The sequence below is a fragment of the Lissotriton helveticus genome, chromosome 6 (genome assembly GCF_964261635.1).
Source record: "Lissotriton helveticus chromosome 6, aLisHel1.1, whole genome shotgun sequence".
Lineage (NCBI taxonomy): Eukaryota > Metazoa > Chordata > Amphibia > Caudata > Salamandridae > Lissotriton > Lissotriton helveticus.
In genome coordinates, this window is record NC_136067.1 from 1,068,770,989 (window position 1) to 1,068,792,710 (window position 21,722).

Consider the following 21,722-nt stretch of genomic DNA (forward strand, 5'->3'; position numbering starts at 1 on the left):
ATTTACCACCTGCAGTGAGTAGGTGGTAAATCTGACCGTATTTAGTATTTATTCCAGAATCAGGGATAACCATTGTGAAAAAGGATCTTGTAATTCTGAGTTCATATATTTATTACCCAATCCAGGAATAAAAACTTGTGAAGGGCAGATTTTGGTACGGGCCATAATCATTTTCTCTGACCTCTGTATCTCTGAAACTTTTTGTGATCAGACTTTATTTTGTAATGGGAACTATGCATCAATAAGTCACATGCCAAAATCTCCAATTGCAGGGTGTTGCAGACTGGCCTGCCTAATGTATATTGAATATTAAGGGAGTTTGCTATATGCAACCCCTTGCGATTGCCCACAAACAGGGTGGGCTGCAAGAAACAAAAAGACTACAAACTGTGCATTTACATTCTCAAATTGATTTTTTTTAAGCAGCTGGTGTTCCTAATGCAATGATGTTTTAAAATGTGATCACCCTTATTTTTTGTGGAAACATGGTTGGCATTTTGAACAGAGGGACTGCCCCTGCTGTTTAAGACCTTTGAGGAGCCTTGAAGGGGTGGCCCTTCTTATATTTGTACCAAGGACAAAGAAGTGGTCTCCAAGGTCAGTTGGCTGATGTGCTGTGTCAGCTACAGGGCCACAAAAAAACTGCAAGTGATCTTTTCCATGAAATCCCCAGCTGACCAGCACCAACTGGACCTGACCTGTACTCCGCTGGTGATCTTGACCCCTTAGTTCTGGTACTGTGGTGCTGGGTCTAATAGAATTGCTCTTATCACCTCTAAAGGCTGAAACTTCTAAATATGTCGAGCTCCTACACCTCCAGAGGACCAGAGACAAACCTGCCAAGGCATTCTGCCTATGGTGTGACCTTGCTGTGCTGAAGAAACAGGTTTCTGTCGCTTGGAGCTTCATTGCAGTGGCAAAGTCGGTTCAGTGGGCCCTTGGCAAGAAATTCTCTAGCCTCGTGGAACTCATCATCTGATGCAGGCTGCAGCCTTGCCCCACTGGATAATTCTGAGCTACAAAAAAGAGACTAAGCTCAAAGGTACCGATCTTGACCGGGCAAAGGCAGCAAAAGTAATTTGATGAGCAAAAGGACTTCCCTAGGCGTGAAATTAAAATTTGCCTTGGGGAGCATTTCTCACCAAAACCAACGGCTTCAGTATGACTTTGTCCAACCTTGTCGACATTCTGAAGACTTCTTTGGCTACAGCTTGCCTGCGGCCTTACCCAACTGAAGGATTTTTACTTCCATTTCAGGGGCTCAGTCGCAAGGTAAAACCTTCAACAAGATTGATGTATCTGACCAGCACTCCATTGGGGTTAGTCAGAAATGGAGCCACTTTGAGCTTTATGGTGCTATTTTTTTCATAAATCTTCTTAAATTCATATTACCTGTTCTCCTTTTTAGATTTTTTTCATTTTTGTGTCATTTAGTTTATTAAATTCTACTCTATTTTTGTAAATTGGAGTGGGATTTTATTTAGTTTAATTTTTGAGTGTTGGTATTTCTAAAGGCCTGCTCTGTGCTAAACTACAGGGGATTAGCTCAGGTTTAAATTACTGAAACCTAACAAGATAGTGCCCTTCATACTTTTGGTGTACTATGATTCAACCCAATGAACAATTCTCTTTCTCACAGTTTACCATTTGGAAAGCAGTAGGGGAGAAGGCAGTTGTGCCCTAATCCATTGCCTACTCCACCTCATGATGCTGACATCGTTCACAGAGGGGAAGGTGTTACCACCTCCTATGAGGTGTCAGTAACTGATCAATAGTTTCCAGTACCAAATTAGCATTCACTTCACTGTCTAATTGTGACTCAGTATGGGTAGGGCAACTCATTATGTGAGTCGGGGGTGCTTTGCCTACTAGCAAAATGGGTTTCATGCATACCAAAAGGCCATTTTGCTGTTGCAAACCCTGTTATTTTGTGACCTGCAGGGTTTGTTTGTGATAGCAAAATAGCTTTGTACATTTAACAATTAGCCTTTTTGAACCTTCTATGCTTTTTTTGGCTTCGGTTATAAGTCTAGTGCATTTCTGTCACATGAGTGCTGGCACTGATTCAATTGCATGCGTTCTCAGAACCTGTTCTCATTAGTGTAGGGTCTACCAGAGTGCAGGAACAGAGACACAGAGCAGAGGCACCTTGTCTAGTTCCAGACGGTTGTTGTGCTGCATATCTTGTCATTTTTGAAGGCCATTAATAAACATTTCATAATGTCTTGTGTGCTGCAACCTGTGTCTGTTAGTATAATTAATAGTAGGTAAAAGTCTACGTAAGTGAGGAAGCAACCATTATGCCTTGATGTCAAATTCTTCAATTTGGGGTTTTGGAAAAGGCCACTACTATGAAAAGAAATTCCACTTCAAAATGTTTTAACCTCAATAATGTGCTTTTAGAAAACTTTTTGATGTCAAATTGCACTAATTTATTTCTGCTTGGTATGTTTTGGCAGGAGCAGGGCTTGATGGGGTTGAGGAGATTAAGCGACACCTATTCTTCTCCACCATTGACTGGAATGTGAGTATACTTTTTATTTTCATCACTCAAGCTTGCCTTTTGAGATCTGCAGAACTAAAGATGGCCGCCATTACTGCAATGTGCAAATGGTCAGAATGTGTCCACAAGCAGACAGTCTGAAAATTATTTGATTTTGATTTGAAAATCGTAGAGAGCAAACAATCACCCAAAAGCAACAAGGGGCTGTAGACAACCGTCTGGAGGAGACCTGCTGTACCTCTGGATGCAGGGACATAGTCTAAAGAGGGCATAGCCAGGTCTTGAGTGCCTTCCTAAATACGCAGAAAGATTTTCTTAAGCATTGTTATAATCCAGATGCAGGTTGCTGCTGTACGATTTGCCTGGGCATTGAGGTTGATTTTGTTATCTATCAGAACTCCAAAGTTCTTAGCCTTCTTCCCCGCCGTCGGGCAAGATTCTAAAGATTCTGGCCAGCAGCTACTGTTCCAGCTGGACGATCCTGCACCAAAATCAGCATTGCAGTCTTTTTCCCGTTGAGGTTTAAGAAATTAATGGACATCCAATCTGCCACTGCCGACATTCATCATGAAACATTGTCTGCTAATGAGCATGAATTATTGGGAATTTACACAATATTTTGAGTGTCATCAGCATAGGACACTACCTTCATTCCGAATGCCTGAATTATTGTTGCCAGGGGGGCCACATAAAGATTAAAGAGGGTGCGGCTCAATTATGAGCCGTGCTGCTCTCAATTAGGCATGGAGAAGGCCTCTGAGTAAAATGCTGTACCTTCACTGTTGGAGATCTATCCTAAGGAATGAAGACAGAAGGGCTATGGCTTGGCGAGAGATACCCAGGCCTTGAAGTCAATACAACAGCAACAAAGGGGAGATAATATTAAATGCCGCTGATAGATCCAAGAGTATCAGAACTACACCCTGTCCTTCATCCACTAACCTCTTGATGAAGTCTGTGGCTGGTATCAGTGCAGCTTCTGTCCCATGATGTCTCCTAAAGCCGAACTGAGAGTCATTCAGTCAATGCTGCTGTTCTGCAATTTCCATCAGATGGATTTAAAGGTGCTTCTCAAAAATCTTTGCTGGACATGGAAGTAAAGAGATCTGGCAATAATGTTTGCAGGCTGGGCTGTACAGATTCGATTTCTTTACAAGCGGCCTAATATTTGCCTCCTTCCAACTGCAGGGATAAGATCAGGATATGATCACTTTATTCATTAAATTGGAACGTGGATGAGCTATGGTGCTGGCCTCCAGGTGAAGAACGGCTGGAGGGCAGACTTCCAGAGGTGACCCTGAGTTTGTATTAAGAGGATAGTGTTCCACCACCTTAGGGGCGAGAGTTGGAAATGTAGATAAAACTTTGATCTCTTTACCTATTTCTGCGGACATCCCTTGATATGTCAGTTGAGGCCGTGTGGTAGGACTTAACTGTGTGGACAAATTAGGGTATAGTTTGAACCTTTCATGGATGTCTATGATCTTAGAATGAAGGAAATTTACTGACTGCAAAATAGATGAGAGCCCTCTGGCTCATTCCCAACCTGCAGGGTAGAGATCTGCTGCACTACCCTGAAGCGTTCTCTAGCAGATGAGGCATTTTCGATTCTATGAGTACAATAGGGCCGATTAGGATCGCGATGAATCCGCATCCTCCGGGCCGGCGGAAGCCACCGCTGGCCCGGAGGATGCAGATTCACCGCTGGGGAGGCTCCAAAGACCCACCGCCAGATTAGGATGGCTGGTGGGTCAGGAAGACCGTCCGCTGCTTTTCCGCCGCGGTCGCATTCCGACCGCGGCAGAAAAGCTCTGATATGGTGGCGGTGTCTATCAGACACCGCCAGCCATATTAGGATGGGGCTGAAGACATGCTTTTCCGCAGCGGCTTTTCCGCAGTGGAAAAGCATGTGGTCTTTCGTTTTTGGGGGCTCGTTGCGAGCCCCCAGGGTGTTGGGGGGTGGGGGGTGCACATCGGGGGTACCTATGGTACCCTCCTGCATCTGCATGCACTTTGTGCATGCATATGCAAACATGCACTTTTAACCTTGCGGCGGGCGCTGCTTCAAGCAGCACCCACTGCAATGTTAAACATAGGGTATGTGACCGCCAGGGTGGCGGTCACATCCTAATCTGCATGGAGGGAACACCGCAGCCCCTGCGTACGTTCCCTCCACCTCGGGGTGGCGGACGGACGCAGGTCCGTCCGCCATCCTAATAGGCCCCAATATTTGGATTTTCCCTCAATTAGAGCAAGCTTGTATTTTTTTTAATGATCTTTCTGTATGACATTTTTTCTTGCTCTTCTTGTTTTATTCTCCGTGATCGCTCTTGACAGCGACACGCCTGCTTAAGCATTCTAAGCTTGTCATTGTACCAGGGGGCTGATGGTGAGAGTCTTTTTTGCGAAACTGCCCTAAATGGAGCCAATTTATTGTCTGCCCTCTCCAGCCACTCAGCAAAGGCCTCCGCCCCCTTATCTGTGTCATCTGAGATTTCACAGGGTATACTATTTAGTGTCCTGGACAATGCTTCGGCCGAAACTCCCTTCCAACTTCTTGACATAGTCAGGGTGCAAGGGGGTTGATTACTTCTGGCTGAGGAGAAGGATAAGAGAGAAAAGGCTACGGCACTGTGATCAGACCAGCTGATGGGGATGCTGTTTGGTAGGCCAGCCTAATATCATTAGTAAAAGTACCATCCAGTGTATGGCCCGCTCGGTGAGTGGTGGGCGGATACCAATTGCGACATTCCAAAATTAGAGAGAGCTTCTATGAGGGAGCATGAGTCTTGATTATCTGCCTTTTCAAGGTGAAAATTGAAATCACCCATGATGGTCAGTTATTAGCTAAAAAAAGGTTCTAATGACACATGGAAGTCCTCAAAACACAGCCTACCCATGCGCTGTTGATAGCATTCAGAAATGCATGTCCAATGTCATTAAAATAATACAAAAATTTAAAGTTCTAAAATGAAACTGAGTCCTCTTTCTCTTGAATGAGACTCCAAGTAAGAAATCACAGGAAAGACACGGTCGATTAACAGACATAAGTTGTGCAAATCAAGCATTTAAAGGAAATGCACTTAAAGAGGTTAGCGGAAAGAGAAAACATTTTATGACTGTGTGAATAAATGGAGAAAAAAAACAAGGCAACGTTTGAAAATGTAAACAATATTAGGGGTAAAAGTGTATGAAAAAACGTGCATTTTTCTGGAAATTGCATTATAAATACAGCACAATATTACTGAGTGAAAACGAGGAAAATATAAAGGGGAAAAGAACTAGGATTAACATATTGAAAATAGGAAAATGAATAAACTAAAAAACAAAAGTAAATGTGAGTTTCACGATGACGAGTGGGGGAATTTATATAGACAGAGGAAAAGCAGTGCATCTAAAAGGAGGTTTGTGAGTTCTGACAGTGGGATTCATCACACTTAAGAATAACAGGTAAACAGTTTACTGTAAATATTAACATACATGTTTTGCAAGAGCGAACACCGCTAAACTTAAACTAAAACAGCAACTCCAGCAATTGACCTTTTGTAGAACTGCTCCAAATATACGTCCTCGCTTTCCAAATCTCTCAAAGAACAAATCTGTTACAGCCACTGTGAACTTTAAGGGGTGTGTGAAATGCATAATTCTATTGTCAAAGTCTTGTAATGGCACCAAACCTAACATAGTCACCAAGTTGTGAAATTGGTCTGCTTTGTAAAACATCGACCTCCAGCACGTTTCCCCACAAAGAATAGTTGCTGCAACATATTTTCCCACACAATCACACCCAAAACATGGAGTTTGCACTGCACAACTTATTGTTTGCAGGATTTGGTAACAACTTTTTTTCTTTAAACTTTGCCAATTCTCTTGAGTTGAAAAAGTTTCAGACAAAAATTGTCAAGTTTTTTTTATCCAATCTGTCAACCACTGCTGTTTAGGTTTAGCTAGATACAGCTTTAGCTTCGAGCCAGATGTACCACTGAGGTAACACTTTAAACTGATGTTGTTTATTAGGTGAAGAGCAAGTACTATGTGGCCAGAAGGTTGGCATCTTTTTAGCCAGCACCTTGAATGCACTCTCCCTGAAGGATGAAAATGCTAGAAGGAGGATGTCTTACCTTGCAATGCCTGCCTACAGTTCCTGCAGAAGACTGTGATACTTCTCTGTCGTATATCTAGAAAGCAGCTCAGTATCCTCTTAGGCCATCACTCATGGAGGAATAGATATATATTTTTGGTGGACTGAGGTATTTGACAGATTGGTGCCTTTTCTGCCAGACATAAATGGGATATTCAGCAGGAGATGTGGATATGGTCACACTTGGCTACAAGAGCTGTGTGTGAGTTAGACAGGTGCGAGACGTTAGCTGAGAGTGGGATTGGTGTTTTCTACTTGGGTTTGCTGAGTGAATTGTGCTTGAAGATGGCACAGTAAGTACTGAAAGTGATGAGGGTGGATATAGGTAGCAGTAGCTGCAGTGAAGGGGTAAAGTTAAATGTTCCTCGGACTTTTATCAGTCCAGCAACTTTAGAAGGAAAGAAGTGGGTATCTGGACCACTAGGAATCAGGGAGTTTCATCCATCAAGATGGGCTTGCGACAAAATCCTGAAGTCAGACTTGGGGCATGGGGGTATGACTTGACTCTGAAAAAGAGCAAGCGTTGGACCTGGGCTATCTGAATCTGTTTCGTGATGTGGTCACAAACCAATGCATACAGAATCTCAATTTGGAAGGAACAGCTCTTTTTCACCCCTACCACATTGCGATTTGGTAAGGGTCACAAACCCAATTTTACAAGACAGATTTTTTTTTCGGGCTCGTAAATATGAGTTTGTACATTTGAAACAGTCATATTGTGCTTGCTCACCTTGGGATTTTTGAATCGTAGGACATGCAATTGCAAAGTTCCTTACTGTACCTGGCCTCAAAGGCGCTGTTGATTTACAGCATATTCTAGTCATTAGAGTATCTGCTCTTTAAAAAGCCAGCATGGGTGGGGCTGAGGACCTATTGGTTATATGTGAAAAGATATACCACAAAAATAAAAACTGGCATAAAATATAGAAAAACATGTTCAGTGCTAAAGTTTTGACCGTGAAGTACTTGTAACTAAAGTGAATATGAAATGTAAAAATGCTCTAATACTTGCCAAGTACACTACTCGCTTGTTGAACAACAAATAATGTTTTATAAGAGTCTTTATACGTGGGACGAAAGGATTAGTGGGTTTGGTTACCCATCAGTATTTTTTGGGCGAGATTTTCTTACATTGTCAATATTTTGTAGTGTACACTTTTTTATTGTAGTCCATATTTCTTAAGTCTACATTTTCAATTGTATCTAATGTCCCAAATTATCACGAAATTGCGGGTAGTAAGAATAGCTGCATGAATCTCACACTTAGAATTTATGACACAGTATGGGCTGTAGGGTCTGGCTACAGGTTATGCTCCCTGTGCTTCCGTGACAGTATTGAGTGGTGAGCAGATGAAAAAAAAATAGGTGTTAAATGTGAATACCTGGAGCATACCTGGTTTAGTACAGCCGGCCTTAGTGTGTCAGTGTCTCCCTGTGCTCAAACTATTTTTGTCAACTCAATCAGGGGCCTTCGGGGCATTTTGTCTTGCTTGCATTAGGCCGAGGGTCATAAGGGGCTGATTGGCTATCTTTGATAACTTCTGCTTGCGCTAGAGCCCTGGTCACACTTGCATCCTCACTGGTGAGTACTTTAAAGTCTACTGAATGACTACTACAGCCAGGTCTGGACGGGGCAACCAAAATCAGCCCTAGCAAAGGTACTCAAACCACCTCCCTCCCTTCTTTCCTTCCTTCCTTCCTTCCTTCCTTCCTCCCTCCTTCTTTCTTTCTTTCTTTCTTTCTTTCTTTCTTTCTTCCTTCTTTCTTTCTTTCTTTCTTTCTTTCTTTCTTTCTTTCTTTCTTTCTTTCTTCTCCCTCTCTGATCACTTTCTGTCTGCCTTCAGCCCATATCCCCTCTCTCGCTGCAATTCACCTTGTGGAGTTAGGGTGAGCGACAGAGGCACAACCATTGTCCCTGGGCTTTTAAACCCGGCCTCACGAGGCTCCGGTCCACACTAGAAATGCCCGGTGGAATAAAGGGCCTGTCCAGCCAGACGGCAGCAGCAGCAAGCTATCAGAGGGATCTGGTATAAAATGGAACCTTAAGAGAACTTCGGCTCTGAATACATTTGGTGGCATCTACTCTCTCTGCCTAGGATTAGCTACGGAGCTTTTCTAGCCCTAATCCTAAAGCAACTATTTTTTACTTACACCTGTAACATTAATACGCTCCACAAGCTTTAAAGATTTGCTCTCCTGTATATCTCTTTTCACAGTGCGCTATTTATTTGTCAAATCCACCGTATGGGTTCACTGATAGGACTCAAAATCAGAATTACATTTTCCCTGTTACGACAATATAACAGTGGACATTCGGCTTCCTGGCAGAATTTTATTATTCTCGACTGTAATCTATAGTGTATTTCTGTAATGTTTTCAATAGTACTTGTTTTATTTCAGAGCATTTTCATGCGTCTGTGTGGTATCCTGTTTGTGGTGTCATATTTTCTTACATTCAGTGTTCTGTACTCATTATTCTGTCATTAATATGTCAACATGAGTGCAGCTTCATTGCGTGTTTAGAGGTTCTACGTTCCTGCCTTGGAGCGCCTAGTGTTAGGCGCCTCAACAGTTTGCTTGTTTGTTGCCTAGCAACACACCAACTCTTTCCTTCCTGCATAGTAATATCATCCTGCACAGCCCTGAACACTGGTCCTCGGGACCAAAGAAGGCACTTTTTCCCTTTCCATGTTTATTGATATGGATGTGCAAATAAACGTAAAATTTGAGCCTCTCATTTTTAGGGAACATGACTAATTTTAGCTCATAAAAGCTTGACCTAAAACAACAGAGAAAAACAGCAGAAAAGGGCAACGGAACGAGGAAGAGAGATATGAAAAATTAGTGACAAATAGAGAAAGCAGGATTGAAAAGGAACCTACAAGACTAAGACAAAGGGGCAGTGAGTGTATGTTGGCATATGAAAGAAGCATTTGGTGGAATAAAGACTAGATTATAGACTTGGCATTCGGCAGCCCCAATATTCAGTAGTGCCATTGATGGGCTTCAAAGTACAACTTTTGGACCCGTCACCCCGTATTTTACAAATTAAGCTATCTAGCCCAGATTTACAAAGGATTTTCTTTGAGTAGGTTCCAGGTGGAAAGGCATGTTTACTCACAGAAACCGTGGGTAAACCTTTCTTACTCCTAGAATTAATGAGTGAGCCACATTGAAGACTGAAGGATACCACTCCGACTCAACGAAAATGCTTTGTGAATCATGCGTAACTAAATGAATAAATAGGTGTAACTCACCAAAGACTGGAGTAAGGCACACCTATTCTATACAAATATTTGTGAATTGGGGTTTAAATGAGTTTCTGCAAAGCTATGGCATTGCAAACACAAAATTACAAGTTGGACACAGACCCTTTCCTCTCTCCCTGGTGATCATGGCTCTTTTCCAACTGAATTGTTTGTCTCTGTTTTTGAATACTTGTATTATTCAATACATCACAAACGATCTAGCCATAATCATAGTATACAGGCACAGTAGTAGTGCATGCATTAAGCAATATTAACCAGATAATATATTAAATGAACAAAATATATATCCTATTTAAGGTTATTATGTCATCATCCAAACATTATGGGCCAGATGTCGGTCGGTCGGTAACGTCCGAAAATCGGTATTTTCGGCCGTTACCGACCGGTATTCAAGAATTGGTATGTAGGAGCATATTTTTACAGAATCGGTAAATTTACCGAATCGGTAAATTTACCGAATCTGTAAAATATCGAATCGGTATTTTTACCGATTTCGGTAAATCCCAGATGTAGGTGGTACTCTTCTGAGTCCCAAAGGCCCTACAAATTCGGTATTTTAACACACAATCCAATTGGGTGTTAAAATACCGAATTCAGGTGTGCATGCACATGTGTGCATGCACACCTAGCCATGTGACAGACAGACATGCCCTTAGGGCATGTCTGTGCACATGCCTATTTTTGGGGTGCCGGAGGGTGTCAAAGTGACACCCCCTGCACCCTTGCAAAATTCGGTATTTACCGATTCAGTAATTACCGATTCGGTATTTCCCATTGATTCCTATGGGCTTCACAGCCCATAGGAATCAATAGGGAATACCGATTCGGTAATTACCGAATCGGTAAATACCGAATTCTAACGAATCGGTATTTCAACATCTGGAAATACCTACATCTCCCCCCTTCATATTTACCGACTCTTAAATACCGAATCGGTAAAATTCGGTATTTAAGAGTCGGTAAATATGAATTACCTACATCTGGCCCTATGTGTTTTAGTCTGTATCAGAATGGTGGGGTCTGTCGAGGCTTTAACTACTATGTATAATATGGAAAGCCCATGTATTCTGTTATATAGATTCCGTTCAATCCTGTGCCTTGTAGGTGCTTCCCTGTATGTATTTCAATAGTAGGCCATTTAGTAAAGATGTTGCACCTTGTAGTACGTATGCATACAAGGTTATTGAAGGCCTCCCAAGGTGGTAGCAGCATATTGTTTTGTCATGAGGGGTTTTCCCCCATATATTTTTTAATATGCTTCCATCTAAAAATTGCAATGTTCCAACAGGTACTTAAAGGGGAGCATGCTAAATATGTAGTTTAATCATGGATCCATATGTTGATGGTTTAAACCCTGCCCTGTAGGAAGAATTGCAGTGCAGCCCCCTTAGTAAAATCCACTTTCACCCTCTCCATGAGGGCCAACACCTTGTCTCAAACCTTAGTAAGGAAATTGATGCTATTCATAACTCCCAAATATGTCAATTGCCTCTGTATTCACTTCACCAGAAGCTGATGTACTGAGTGTCATGGGCATAGCCCCTGTTTTATCCCAGATTAATTTATATCCAGAGGAGCAGTAGAAGTTATTATTAAAAGTCACTAATGGCAATATTGCCAAGCAGGGATCACTCAGGGTCAAGAGCACATCATTGTCATATAACAATGACTTAATCTCCCCAGCCAGGGTTACCAGATCTGTTACTTATGGAGATGACCTTATGACAATAGCAGGGGTGAAATTGGACATGTCAGTCTTATGCCCTGTTCCTTCGTGTTGGTTTTGTCAGGATCCCAATACAGCTGATCTGTACCGAGAGGGCATTATAAAACCATTGTACCGCCATTATAAATTTGTGTCCATAGTGTAAAATTAATCAAAAATGGGATTTCCACTCTACCTGATCAAATACTTGCTCAGGGTCTAGAGAGAGAAGCCGTTTGTCAAGTCAAGTCAAAATCAACTTTAGTCAATTTAATAGATTAAATTATAAAAGCACATTGTAACACATAATATAAAAAACAATCATAATATCATACAAGTACATTGTCATGCGTGATCTAAAAAACAATCATATTAGCTTTGTGTTAAAAAATATTTAAAATGTTAGCACAAAACTTTAAAAGACCAGCTCCATTATTCACTTTTTTTCGTACATCTATTCACGCCTCTGAGATATTTAGTTAGGGAGCTAGTAAACACGTCATGTTCTAAAAGTTGTAATATAAATAAGGCTGGGCGGCATTGTCTCAATCCTAGCACCCTTAATATAGCTACAATCCATCTTTTTTTTAACATAGTATGACATTTACAAAATAGTAAGATATGCATTTTGGAGTGCATAGATATATCATCGCATGGGCACGGGCATAAGGTTCTCGACCAATCATTCATAACTGGAAAGGTTATTAGTCTATGTAAGTTTCCTAAACGTAAATGGGTCAACAGCATCCTATGATACTGTCCTTTTATAGGTACGATTTCACACCATATTGAAGAAGTAGTGTTTGATTTTCCTTAACTGTGGGTTTTATTATTTCTGAGGAGAATCTGATTGTCTCCAAAAGCTCCAAACAGTCAGTCTTAGTGATTTTCTTGAAATTATACTGATGCTACTCGGGTCGTCGAAATATTCGGGATGCCCGAGATCTGCCATGAAATTCTTAACATATTTTATCCAGTAAATATGAAAAACCATTTGAAGCTTAAAACAATCATTTAGCACGTCCAGATTAAAACTGGTGAAATTGATGACCATATCTTATGCTGTAGCAAGATTAGTTAAATCTTAATTAAATCTGATAGGTAAGCCACCCTAAGTTCTGCATGGCAGATATAGGTAGCAGTGCTATTCGGGACTGCTAGTAGATACCTCACAAAAGCATTTACAATGGATTGTAGAGGTTGTGGGTCAGCATAACCCCAGATGCCAGCACAAAACATGGCCGTTGAAACACACTTTGCTTTGTAAATCTTCATTAACTCCACAATCGGTCTTTTACCCAGTTTTCTAGCAAAGTTGACTAATGCTGCTGTAGCTTTTAAAAATAACAGTTTTCTTGCTAAAATAGCGTGTGACCAGGACCCCTTTTGTTCGAAGAGAATCCCCAAATACATAAATCTATTGATGAACTCAATATTGCTGTTGTTGATAAAGATGTCTCAGCATTTTACACTATTGTTTCCACTTTTCAGGATGTATGTTTTGGTGGTGTTTACTTGAAAGCCTAAATCCATATCCATATAATATTATAAAGAGAGAGCCCAAACCTTTGAGGCGGGTAATCTCAGTAACCACAGCACCAATCACAACACCCAATACAGCGTTGGAAAGGGCAGTTGCAGCAGAAGGACATAGGCTATGCCGACGGCCACCATATACATTTTTTTTTTAATTGTTTTTATTAACTTTTCAAGAAACAGTGGTGTTCATCACAATCATACAGTGCAAGACATACAATTGTACCGTAGGACACCATATACATTTAAAAGGTAAAAGAACCGCGCCAGCAAAGTAGTCCCTTGTGGGCGTGTCTGCATTGTGCTGTGGGCGTGGGCTGGGGGCGTGACTAGCGCTGGGGGCGTGTGGTACGGCCATCACATCGTAGGCTGGGGGCATGTGTCTGCCCTTCATGCCATGCGAGTCGTACATACAAGCGCCAATTACGTTGCTGCGCAGCATCAAGGGGCACACTGGGGGCGTGAGAAACGCTGGGGGAGTGTGTCCGGCCTTCATGCCATGTGAACGCAATTGCGCCACATCAAGGGGCACGCTGGGGGCGTGAGAAACGCTGGGGGCATGTGCTACGTTCCGCCCTTCATGCCATGTGGGTCGTACATTAATCAGAAGATCGTCTGCTGTGGCCGTGTGCTGGGGGCATGACAAACGCGTTCAGCTGGAGGCCTTGTAAGTAACAATACTGCAGCCTCTCCTGCGCGCTGTTACTGAACTCTCTCATTCCACGAAATTAGATGCGCCTGCTACCATCAACCAGGGCTCTAGCCGGGCTCGGCGGCGGATCAGCACACTAATTACACGCGCATGATAACATCAACCAAGGCTGCAGCTGGGCCTCAAGCGGGGGAACACGTGCCTGCTAACATCAAACAGACCTGCATCTGGGCCTCAAGCGGGGGAACACGCAAATGAGCGTGTCTGCGGGGACAATTACTGCAGCCTCTCCTACTCGCTGTCACGGAATTCTCTCATTAAACGGATTTACCCGCAGCTGATAACTCTCTCATTCAACGACATTACACGCGCCTGCTAACATCAACCAGGGCTGTAGCCTGGCTCAGGTGGTGGATCACTACACCAATTACACGCGCCAGCTAACATCAACCAGGGCTGCAGCTGGCCCTTCTCCGTCCCTATTCTAATGAAACAAAAAATTTTGTCTACCGCGAGATTTTCAAATAAATTGCCCTTGCCAAATACACACATTACACACATTCTATTTCATACCCGGACAACGTTGGGACGGGCTGCTAGTTAGACATAAAGGTTGAGAAACTGGAGACAACTCTTTGTAGCCCAAGTTGTATGCGTGACATTAGAACAGCATCGTCCTCGTATAACAATGCTGGGATTGGACAGTTGTCAATATATCGGAAGTCCTGACATTAGCTAGTTAAAAATGGACCTAAGATTTCAATATATAAAGTAAAAAGGAAACGAGCTAACACGCACCCTTGTCTCATCCCCTTTCTAACTGGAAACTTGGCATTACACTCTCCTAAGCCTCCATTGCGGACCCTGACGTGTGTGTCTTGGTATAGCTGCCTCAAGAAGTTTATAAGCTGCATATCCATGCCCAGGTCCTCTAAAATGCTCTAAAGTTTATGACATCTAACACAATCGAACGCGGAGCTAAGATCTACGAATGCCAAGAAGAGGTTCCCACTTTTGGCTCGCGTATATTTGCCCCAGAAAATATTCAGACCTAGCCCTTTTTCAATAGTACCAAGGCCTGGTCGGAAACCGTATTTCAGTTCCATAATTACCCCCGCATCCTCGGCCCACTTCTGCAATCTATTCAGTAAAATTCGACCAGCCACTTTTACAAAAGAGTCTAATAATGATATTGGTCGGTAGTATGTGGGATTGTTACGGTCTCCCTTTTTAAAAGTTTGGACCAATATCGATTCTGACCAGGATGAGATAAAACCATGATTGCAGCAAACTTTCAAGAGCAATGTTAGTAATGGGCCTCAGAGTGACAGATTTGATTTGTATAGGTCCACAGACACACCATCTGGGCCTGGGGCTTTACCTCCCGCACTTGCCTGTATTGCGTGGATAACTTCATCCACAGTGATGTCAACGTCCATTGGATAAAAATTGGGTAATTTTGACTCCATGGTTTGTCTAGACATTGTTGGCAATGTCACTTGGGTGTTATCGTTGTACATATTTGAGAGGCAGTTTGTCATCCTTGTCTGCCTTAGTTTGTAATAACAGATGGGTTACGGTCTGCATGTGATTTTGGGAGCAGCGGTAACATGTGTGTATCAAGAGATGGATCATTCTACCCAGTCTTTTGGACAAGATATTTGTTAATACCATTATTCTGCAGTTCAAAAATGATATGAATTGATAACTAGGAAAAAAGAGTAGATCTTTCCCTGGTTTGGAAATATGGGAACTGTACCCTCTTTGAATTCAGTGTCAATGTCTTCTGCTTCGCAGAACATTTCTGACAAGACTAACTTTTTCACTTATGCAGTTTTACAAAAATGCAATCAGAAAGCCATCTTTCCCGGTGCTTTCACCATTGCTATTGACTTTATTGCTTCCCTTATCTCCTCTTCTGATATTTCTTTATCAAGCCCCTCTCTGTATTGCTCTAGTAATGTGGTAGCCTGATATGGCCCATACATATGTCTTCCTGTGTGGTATTTTCTGGGGATTCAGAAGGATATGTGCAGTATAGGAGGACACAAATGTGCGTACTCTGCTCAAAGGTTGAGATAGGACTGTGTAGTTTGAGCTACCGATGACCAGATTGGCAGGTTGAGCTTCCCTTTGTTTTAATTACCTGATCAACAGCTAACCTTCTTTTTGAGCATGCTCATTTGTTTTCCTTTTGATCTATGTCAGTGCTTTTTCAGTGGCTACTGTGTAGACAGTATTTAGCTCAGATTTCTTGGATTTAAGAGAATGTAAACATTCTCAAAAGGGCCTTGCGATATTTGTTCTGGAGCCCACATATTTTTAGTTCCAGGGCTAGCTTTTTACCCACATCTATTTTAAGCCAAACAGTTGTGTGCAGGGAGTAGGGCCATTGAGTTCCATTTACTTGTTTAATATGGCCATCAACTTCTTTTTCTCTTTTGGAGATTTTCACAGTCTCTACCCGCCATGTACACGATTTCGCATACAGCAATTATCTATCCAGTTTAAGTAGTATGGGTACATGAGACCCTAGCAACACTCTGCACTCTAGGGAAAACTGTGTTATTTGAAAGAAAAAATCAAGTCTGGATTCTTATCAATGAGATGATAATGAGTATGTATACTCTTTCCCTGTGGGATGCTACTGTCGCCAGGGATCTTGGAGTGAATGATCCAGCATGATATTATGGAGAATGGCATGGTCATTTTCTCACCTGTTGACAGGTTGGGCATTTTTGTGAACTCCATGTTCCAGTCACCTCTATTTACCAATTTGTTGGAAGCAAATTCTGTCAGTAATAGGTGCAGGTTAGAGAACAAGGTGCACGCTTTGCAGCAGTTGTGGGATAGATAGCGCCAATTACTAGGACTTGATCAAAGATATTCAACCTGGCAAAAACATACTGGCTGTTGACATCTGTCTCTATTCTTTGTATTTGTGCTTGGAGCTTTCTATGTAGGAAATTAGCCACTCTATTTTAACTGGGGAAAGCAAGTGAGGCTTGTGTTGAATTGGGTAGGTACTCCTATTCAAAGGAGATGACTTTCCCCACCCACTCCTCTTTGAGTTTGCCTGATTCAGTAATGCTAAGTGACATTTCTTGTGTAAGTATTATATCTAGCCTTTTAGAGTCAAGAAAAGATTAAGTCTTTTTCAACTTAATATAATGGGTCATGCGTATTCACAATAAGTGACCAGATGGTCAAGTCTGTGTTTCAATATTATGCCATGGTGAAAAACCTGTATCACAGCAATCCTTAATATCAATTGGAATCATGGTGCTTCCCAAAAGGGCAGTCACCTGAATATATTTATTTGAAGTATTTGTAAAGCACTACCATCACCATCAAATGGATATTCCGATGCTAGGATTAAAAATTGCCTGAAACCTGCAAAATTACTGGGGGAATATCCAGGTCTTCTGCCTCTTTCAAACGTAAGGAGGACATTAATGTGTCTTCTGACAGATGTTTAGTGAAGGATGTAGGGCCTAAGCTTTGTCTCTGTCCAATCCCACTTTTTTTAAGCTGATCATGGGTAGCAAAATGTTAGTGAATGTAGTTTAGTGAAGAAAGTCCCTTGCTTATTCTGATGGCCACATTGCCCCAGAAAACATGTACAGCATTGAGTAAGTCAGCCTGCTAGTGCCAGGGAAGAACAGCAGAGGGTGGCACCTGCATAAACCACTACACAGATAGTGCAATCCAAAGCAGTAGTAGCTCAGTCCCATCACTCGTCAGGCTTGTGCATGGTCCCCATTCCAAACGAGCAGCCACCCCAGGAAATAGATTCGGGATCGGGCTGCCTCCCGTACCAAATGTGTTGTGGCATTTGGCAGTTACATGGATATCTTGTGAGAGCTGCATTCATAAACAAAAGTGGGGGCTAGGAATTCTTTGTAGTGAAGGGCACTGCTCCACTCAAGTTGATTGGTTCAGGAGGTGGATTGCCACCAGCAGCACTGATGGCAGCACCAGAGTCTACCAGGAAGGGAACAGGCTGACGGTCATTAAAGATGCACGAGCTTGAGTATTAACCAAGTATGATTTTGAGATCAAACACCCAACTTATAGAATTTGTCCTTGGGGAATCCTGATGGCTCTTGAAGAAATCAATTGACCTTTCCCACCGTTTATAAATTGGAGCTAGAAGAAAACATAACTATGCATTTTTCATCGACAGTTAGAGTTTTAAATGTTCAGTCAATGATGAAAAGTTGGTAAAGCTTTCAACACCTATATCTTAAAGTATTAGAATTGTTTTGTCAACTTTATTCAGATTAGTTGGTTTATAGAAATATCAGTAAAAGATTGATTAGTGACATCATAAATCAATACACAGTGTTCCATAAAGGAATTCATTACTAAACTAGATAGGGGACCTAACCTTGTCTAAGTAGAAGCCATGAAGAGTCCATTTGGGGAAGGAGTAATAGTAAGAATAAAAGAAGAACTTCCCATAAAGAGTTGTTCTGGAAATTCAGCTGAGTTCCCTACAGCTGCAGTAGCATCTGTCAATGGTAAAATGATCTTTGCAGTAGCATTGATTAGGAAAAGGTCATTAGATAAAAGGAAATAAGTCACATTTAGCAGTAACTGGTGGTAACAAAGCAAAAGATCAACTCTCCAGGAGAAGAGCCATATGGCAGGGGAGAGAGATCTGGGTCTCTCGATCTTCCATCAGGAACTTCACACAAATGAGGAACACTCATTATTATAAATCACACAATAATGTATTGAAACTCTGTTAAGTATTAGCTCCTCCAGCCAATGGAAACCGCTCATCCAATGTTATCAGAAACTTCCGATGTCTTTTCTCCCGATTCCCACAGTAGACATTCACGTCGCTATAATGTTAAACACTGTTTCAGGATCTTATTACATGGGGTAAAGTTGTCATGAGAACCTTCTTACCTAAGCTAAAAGACGCACTATGAGTTTCAATGTGAAGTCAAACCCCAGAGATGCGGAGGCAAATTAGCAATAATATTCTGATGAAGCATACATAAAATGCCTAAACCATTATTTATTATAACAATAACAGCAAGTCTCATTGTATTAAGGTAAATGACTTAACATGGGGTAAGGTAACTGAATGAAATACAAGTTTAAAGTCAGCACATTCTAATCAAGTTGCTGGTGCTGGGCAAAATATTCTAATGAATGTCTATTAAGTTGTGAACAAGAGTCAAGAGAAAAAGGCTTTGAGGCCTAACTAAGAGTGCACATTGACGAATAATAGCTTAGTACGAAATGTTTTAATTATCTCATTTCATTTCATAAACTTTGTTTAAGCAAGCTTCCAGTACATATGAAGATTTGATATATCTATTTGCATCATTAATAGAGATTCTTTCAATTTATGAAATAGGCAGATTTTGTCTATATGTCATTTTCTATGTCATTTCTGCAGCAGTCTAAATGCATTTCTAAAATGCAATTCTAACATGGTCAGCAGGTCAAATTTTATTTTCAAACTAATTTCCTCCGAATCATGGTGCCATTCCTGGATCAAGGACCCCCAAAAGTCAGCCTGCATATCTCACAGTGTTTGCTGGAGGCGCCATGTAAACTGCTACAGGACGCAGGGCTGAGGGTCCTCCAATGGTCTTGGTCACACTGCCTGGCCCCTCAATGCTAAAGCAATAATTTCTACAATCCTCAAATAGGTGACACCTATATATGTACCATCATAAAGGATTGAGCCATATCAAAATGCTGTACTGGGAAGAAGGCTCTAGTGCTGCACTGGGAAGTCGCCATCAATAAACCAATGATTCTCCAGCCAGGTTTTGTTCTCTGATGGCTCAGATGTGTAATGGCAGCCACCTTAATGAGATCTACTGGAACAGATAGTTGCTTTTAATATAGAGTTCTCCCTCATAAGGAATCCCGATTGCTCCATGATGATCAGACCCCAACACCCATATTCCTCAATTTTCTCCGTTCATGGTAGATGCACTGATATGTGTATGGGGTGTCATTATTAGTTCCTCATTAGCAGATCAATCTACCCCAACTTCTGGCAAACAACAGGTTTTACACCGAATCGATGTGATCCAGCACCTAAGTCTAAGACTTACATAAGACTAGTCAAGTTGGGAAAAAAGAATGTTAGTATTTTACTGTTCTTGTGGTTTTGTGTAAATTTAGAACTGGCTAGGTGGGTTCTAACTGAAATCAGCCCTTTGTTGTATTTTATCATTTAAATGTTACTGGTTTAAATTACTGTATTTATTTGTATAAAGTACAGCATGGTGACTGATTCCACATTTATTGTGCCTACTACAGCCTGTGCTATCTTTGTCCACACCTGTTGAGTCTACTGACTTACGTGTTAAATATACTCCTTGACTGGTCATGCTCAGTAACTCTCACAGTCCTCTCTCCCTTATGCCTGCTTATGTGTCATGTGCAACAAGGTTTTGCCATATGTTTGCGGTGGTTCGATGTGTATGTCACCCCTTTGGTTATAATGATGAATGACTTGGGCCAGTTGTCTTACGCATGTAATTGGAATATTAGGTTCTCATTGGTTCCCTCAGAGACAAGAAATCTCTTAAGTACTCCGATATTCAGCAACCACCCCTTGATATTAAAGCAGAAAAACTTTGGAAAACTCCACCTAACTCACTCCGCCATTAGAACAACCACCTAACTTTATGAAGGGGGTCTAAAACCGAGCTTTGTGCTAGTTATTTGTCACAAGTAAAGCTATATTTGCTTTACCTTGTCTGTGTTTTCTCTCTTTGGCACCATGAACCTTACACATGTACATTTGATTTGTAAAATAAAAATGATAAAAAGTACAGCTCTCTCTATGATCTGGGCCCCCATGCATTAGGCACACTTTGCTTAGAGTTATGTACCCGATCAATCAAATTGCCTTTTCCAGGTAACCACCTAAACCAGTCGCTTACGGCATCCTTTAGGTTCCTATTACCACACCCATGCTATTGAATCTATACATCGAACCTACACCTCAAGCAAATAATCATACTACTCAAATTCATCATAGACACTCAAAATCCACTGTCATAGCGGCTAACTTAACTCTATCCTAACCTGGAGAGCCACTATTTGCATATAGGTCAACCCAATCGAAGCTGTGACTTTAGTCACAGCAATCCCAAACTTTATTCACCGATGCACGCCAGTCTGTCTGACATGAACTTTGACAACAATTCCTCTACCCTTATGCCCTTTATCAGCTCCATTGGCCTCTGCAAAAAAATCTACCTCTACATCAACAATCATGTGAAAAGAAACTTTAATTTCCTGTTCTGTACAACATATTAGGGATTAGGTAACCCCATCATACATTATATGGATATTGCAACTCACTGAGGAGTTCCATAACCAGATAGAGGAACAAAGCCAAAGGTCGAGTTCCTTTAAAAGGTAATGAAACTCTGAGGGGACTTGCAATATCTTTATCCTGTACGCCAGAGAGAATTTGATCCCATTTAAAACATGGTCACACCATCACCTTTCCCACAAATTACTTAAAACCTTGGTGTGTTACTCTTTTATAAAAGAGCAAGCATCTTTGCAAACATGAAGAATAAAAATAGGACCTCTAGTGAAAAATGTAACACATCAAAAACCTGTCAGATATTTGTTGCAAACAGATATTACTCCTGGCCATTTGTTTGGACTGCAAGCCACAACTCTGAACCCCAACAGGACCAGTTAGTCTTCATTCCTTGTAAATTTCCTTCTGAACAGTGACTAACGCTACACCAGGTAGTTGCGCTATATAAAATTGTATAAATAAAATAATTAAATAAACCTATTTCCTTGTTCTAGGTAGAGTGTTCTCTGTTCCTAAAGCAGCAGGTTCATCATATCTTCACTCCCCAAATAAAATAAACAAAATATGTTGTCATCTGAGTAGCCTACTTCTAGTACTA

General features: G+C 41.5%; 1 protein-coding gene across 2 annotated transcripts in view; it reads left to right on the plus strand.

Annotated features, from left to right (window-relative positions):
- Positions 1–21,722, plus strand: part of LOC144763264 (ribosomal protein S6 kinase alpha-2) — a 1,818,960-nt gene that overhangs the window by 1,222,005 nt on the left and 575,233 nt on the right. For both annotated transcript variants that reach the window (XM_078648717.1, XM_078648718.1), the window contains exon 11: positions 2,460–2,524. In XM_078648717.1, coding sequence (XP_078504843.1) covers positions 2,460–2,524 — 65 coding nt within the window. The remainder of the gene's footprint in view (positions 1–2,459; positions 2,525–21,722) is intronic.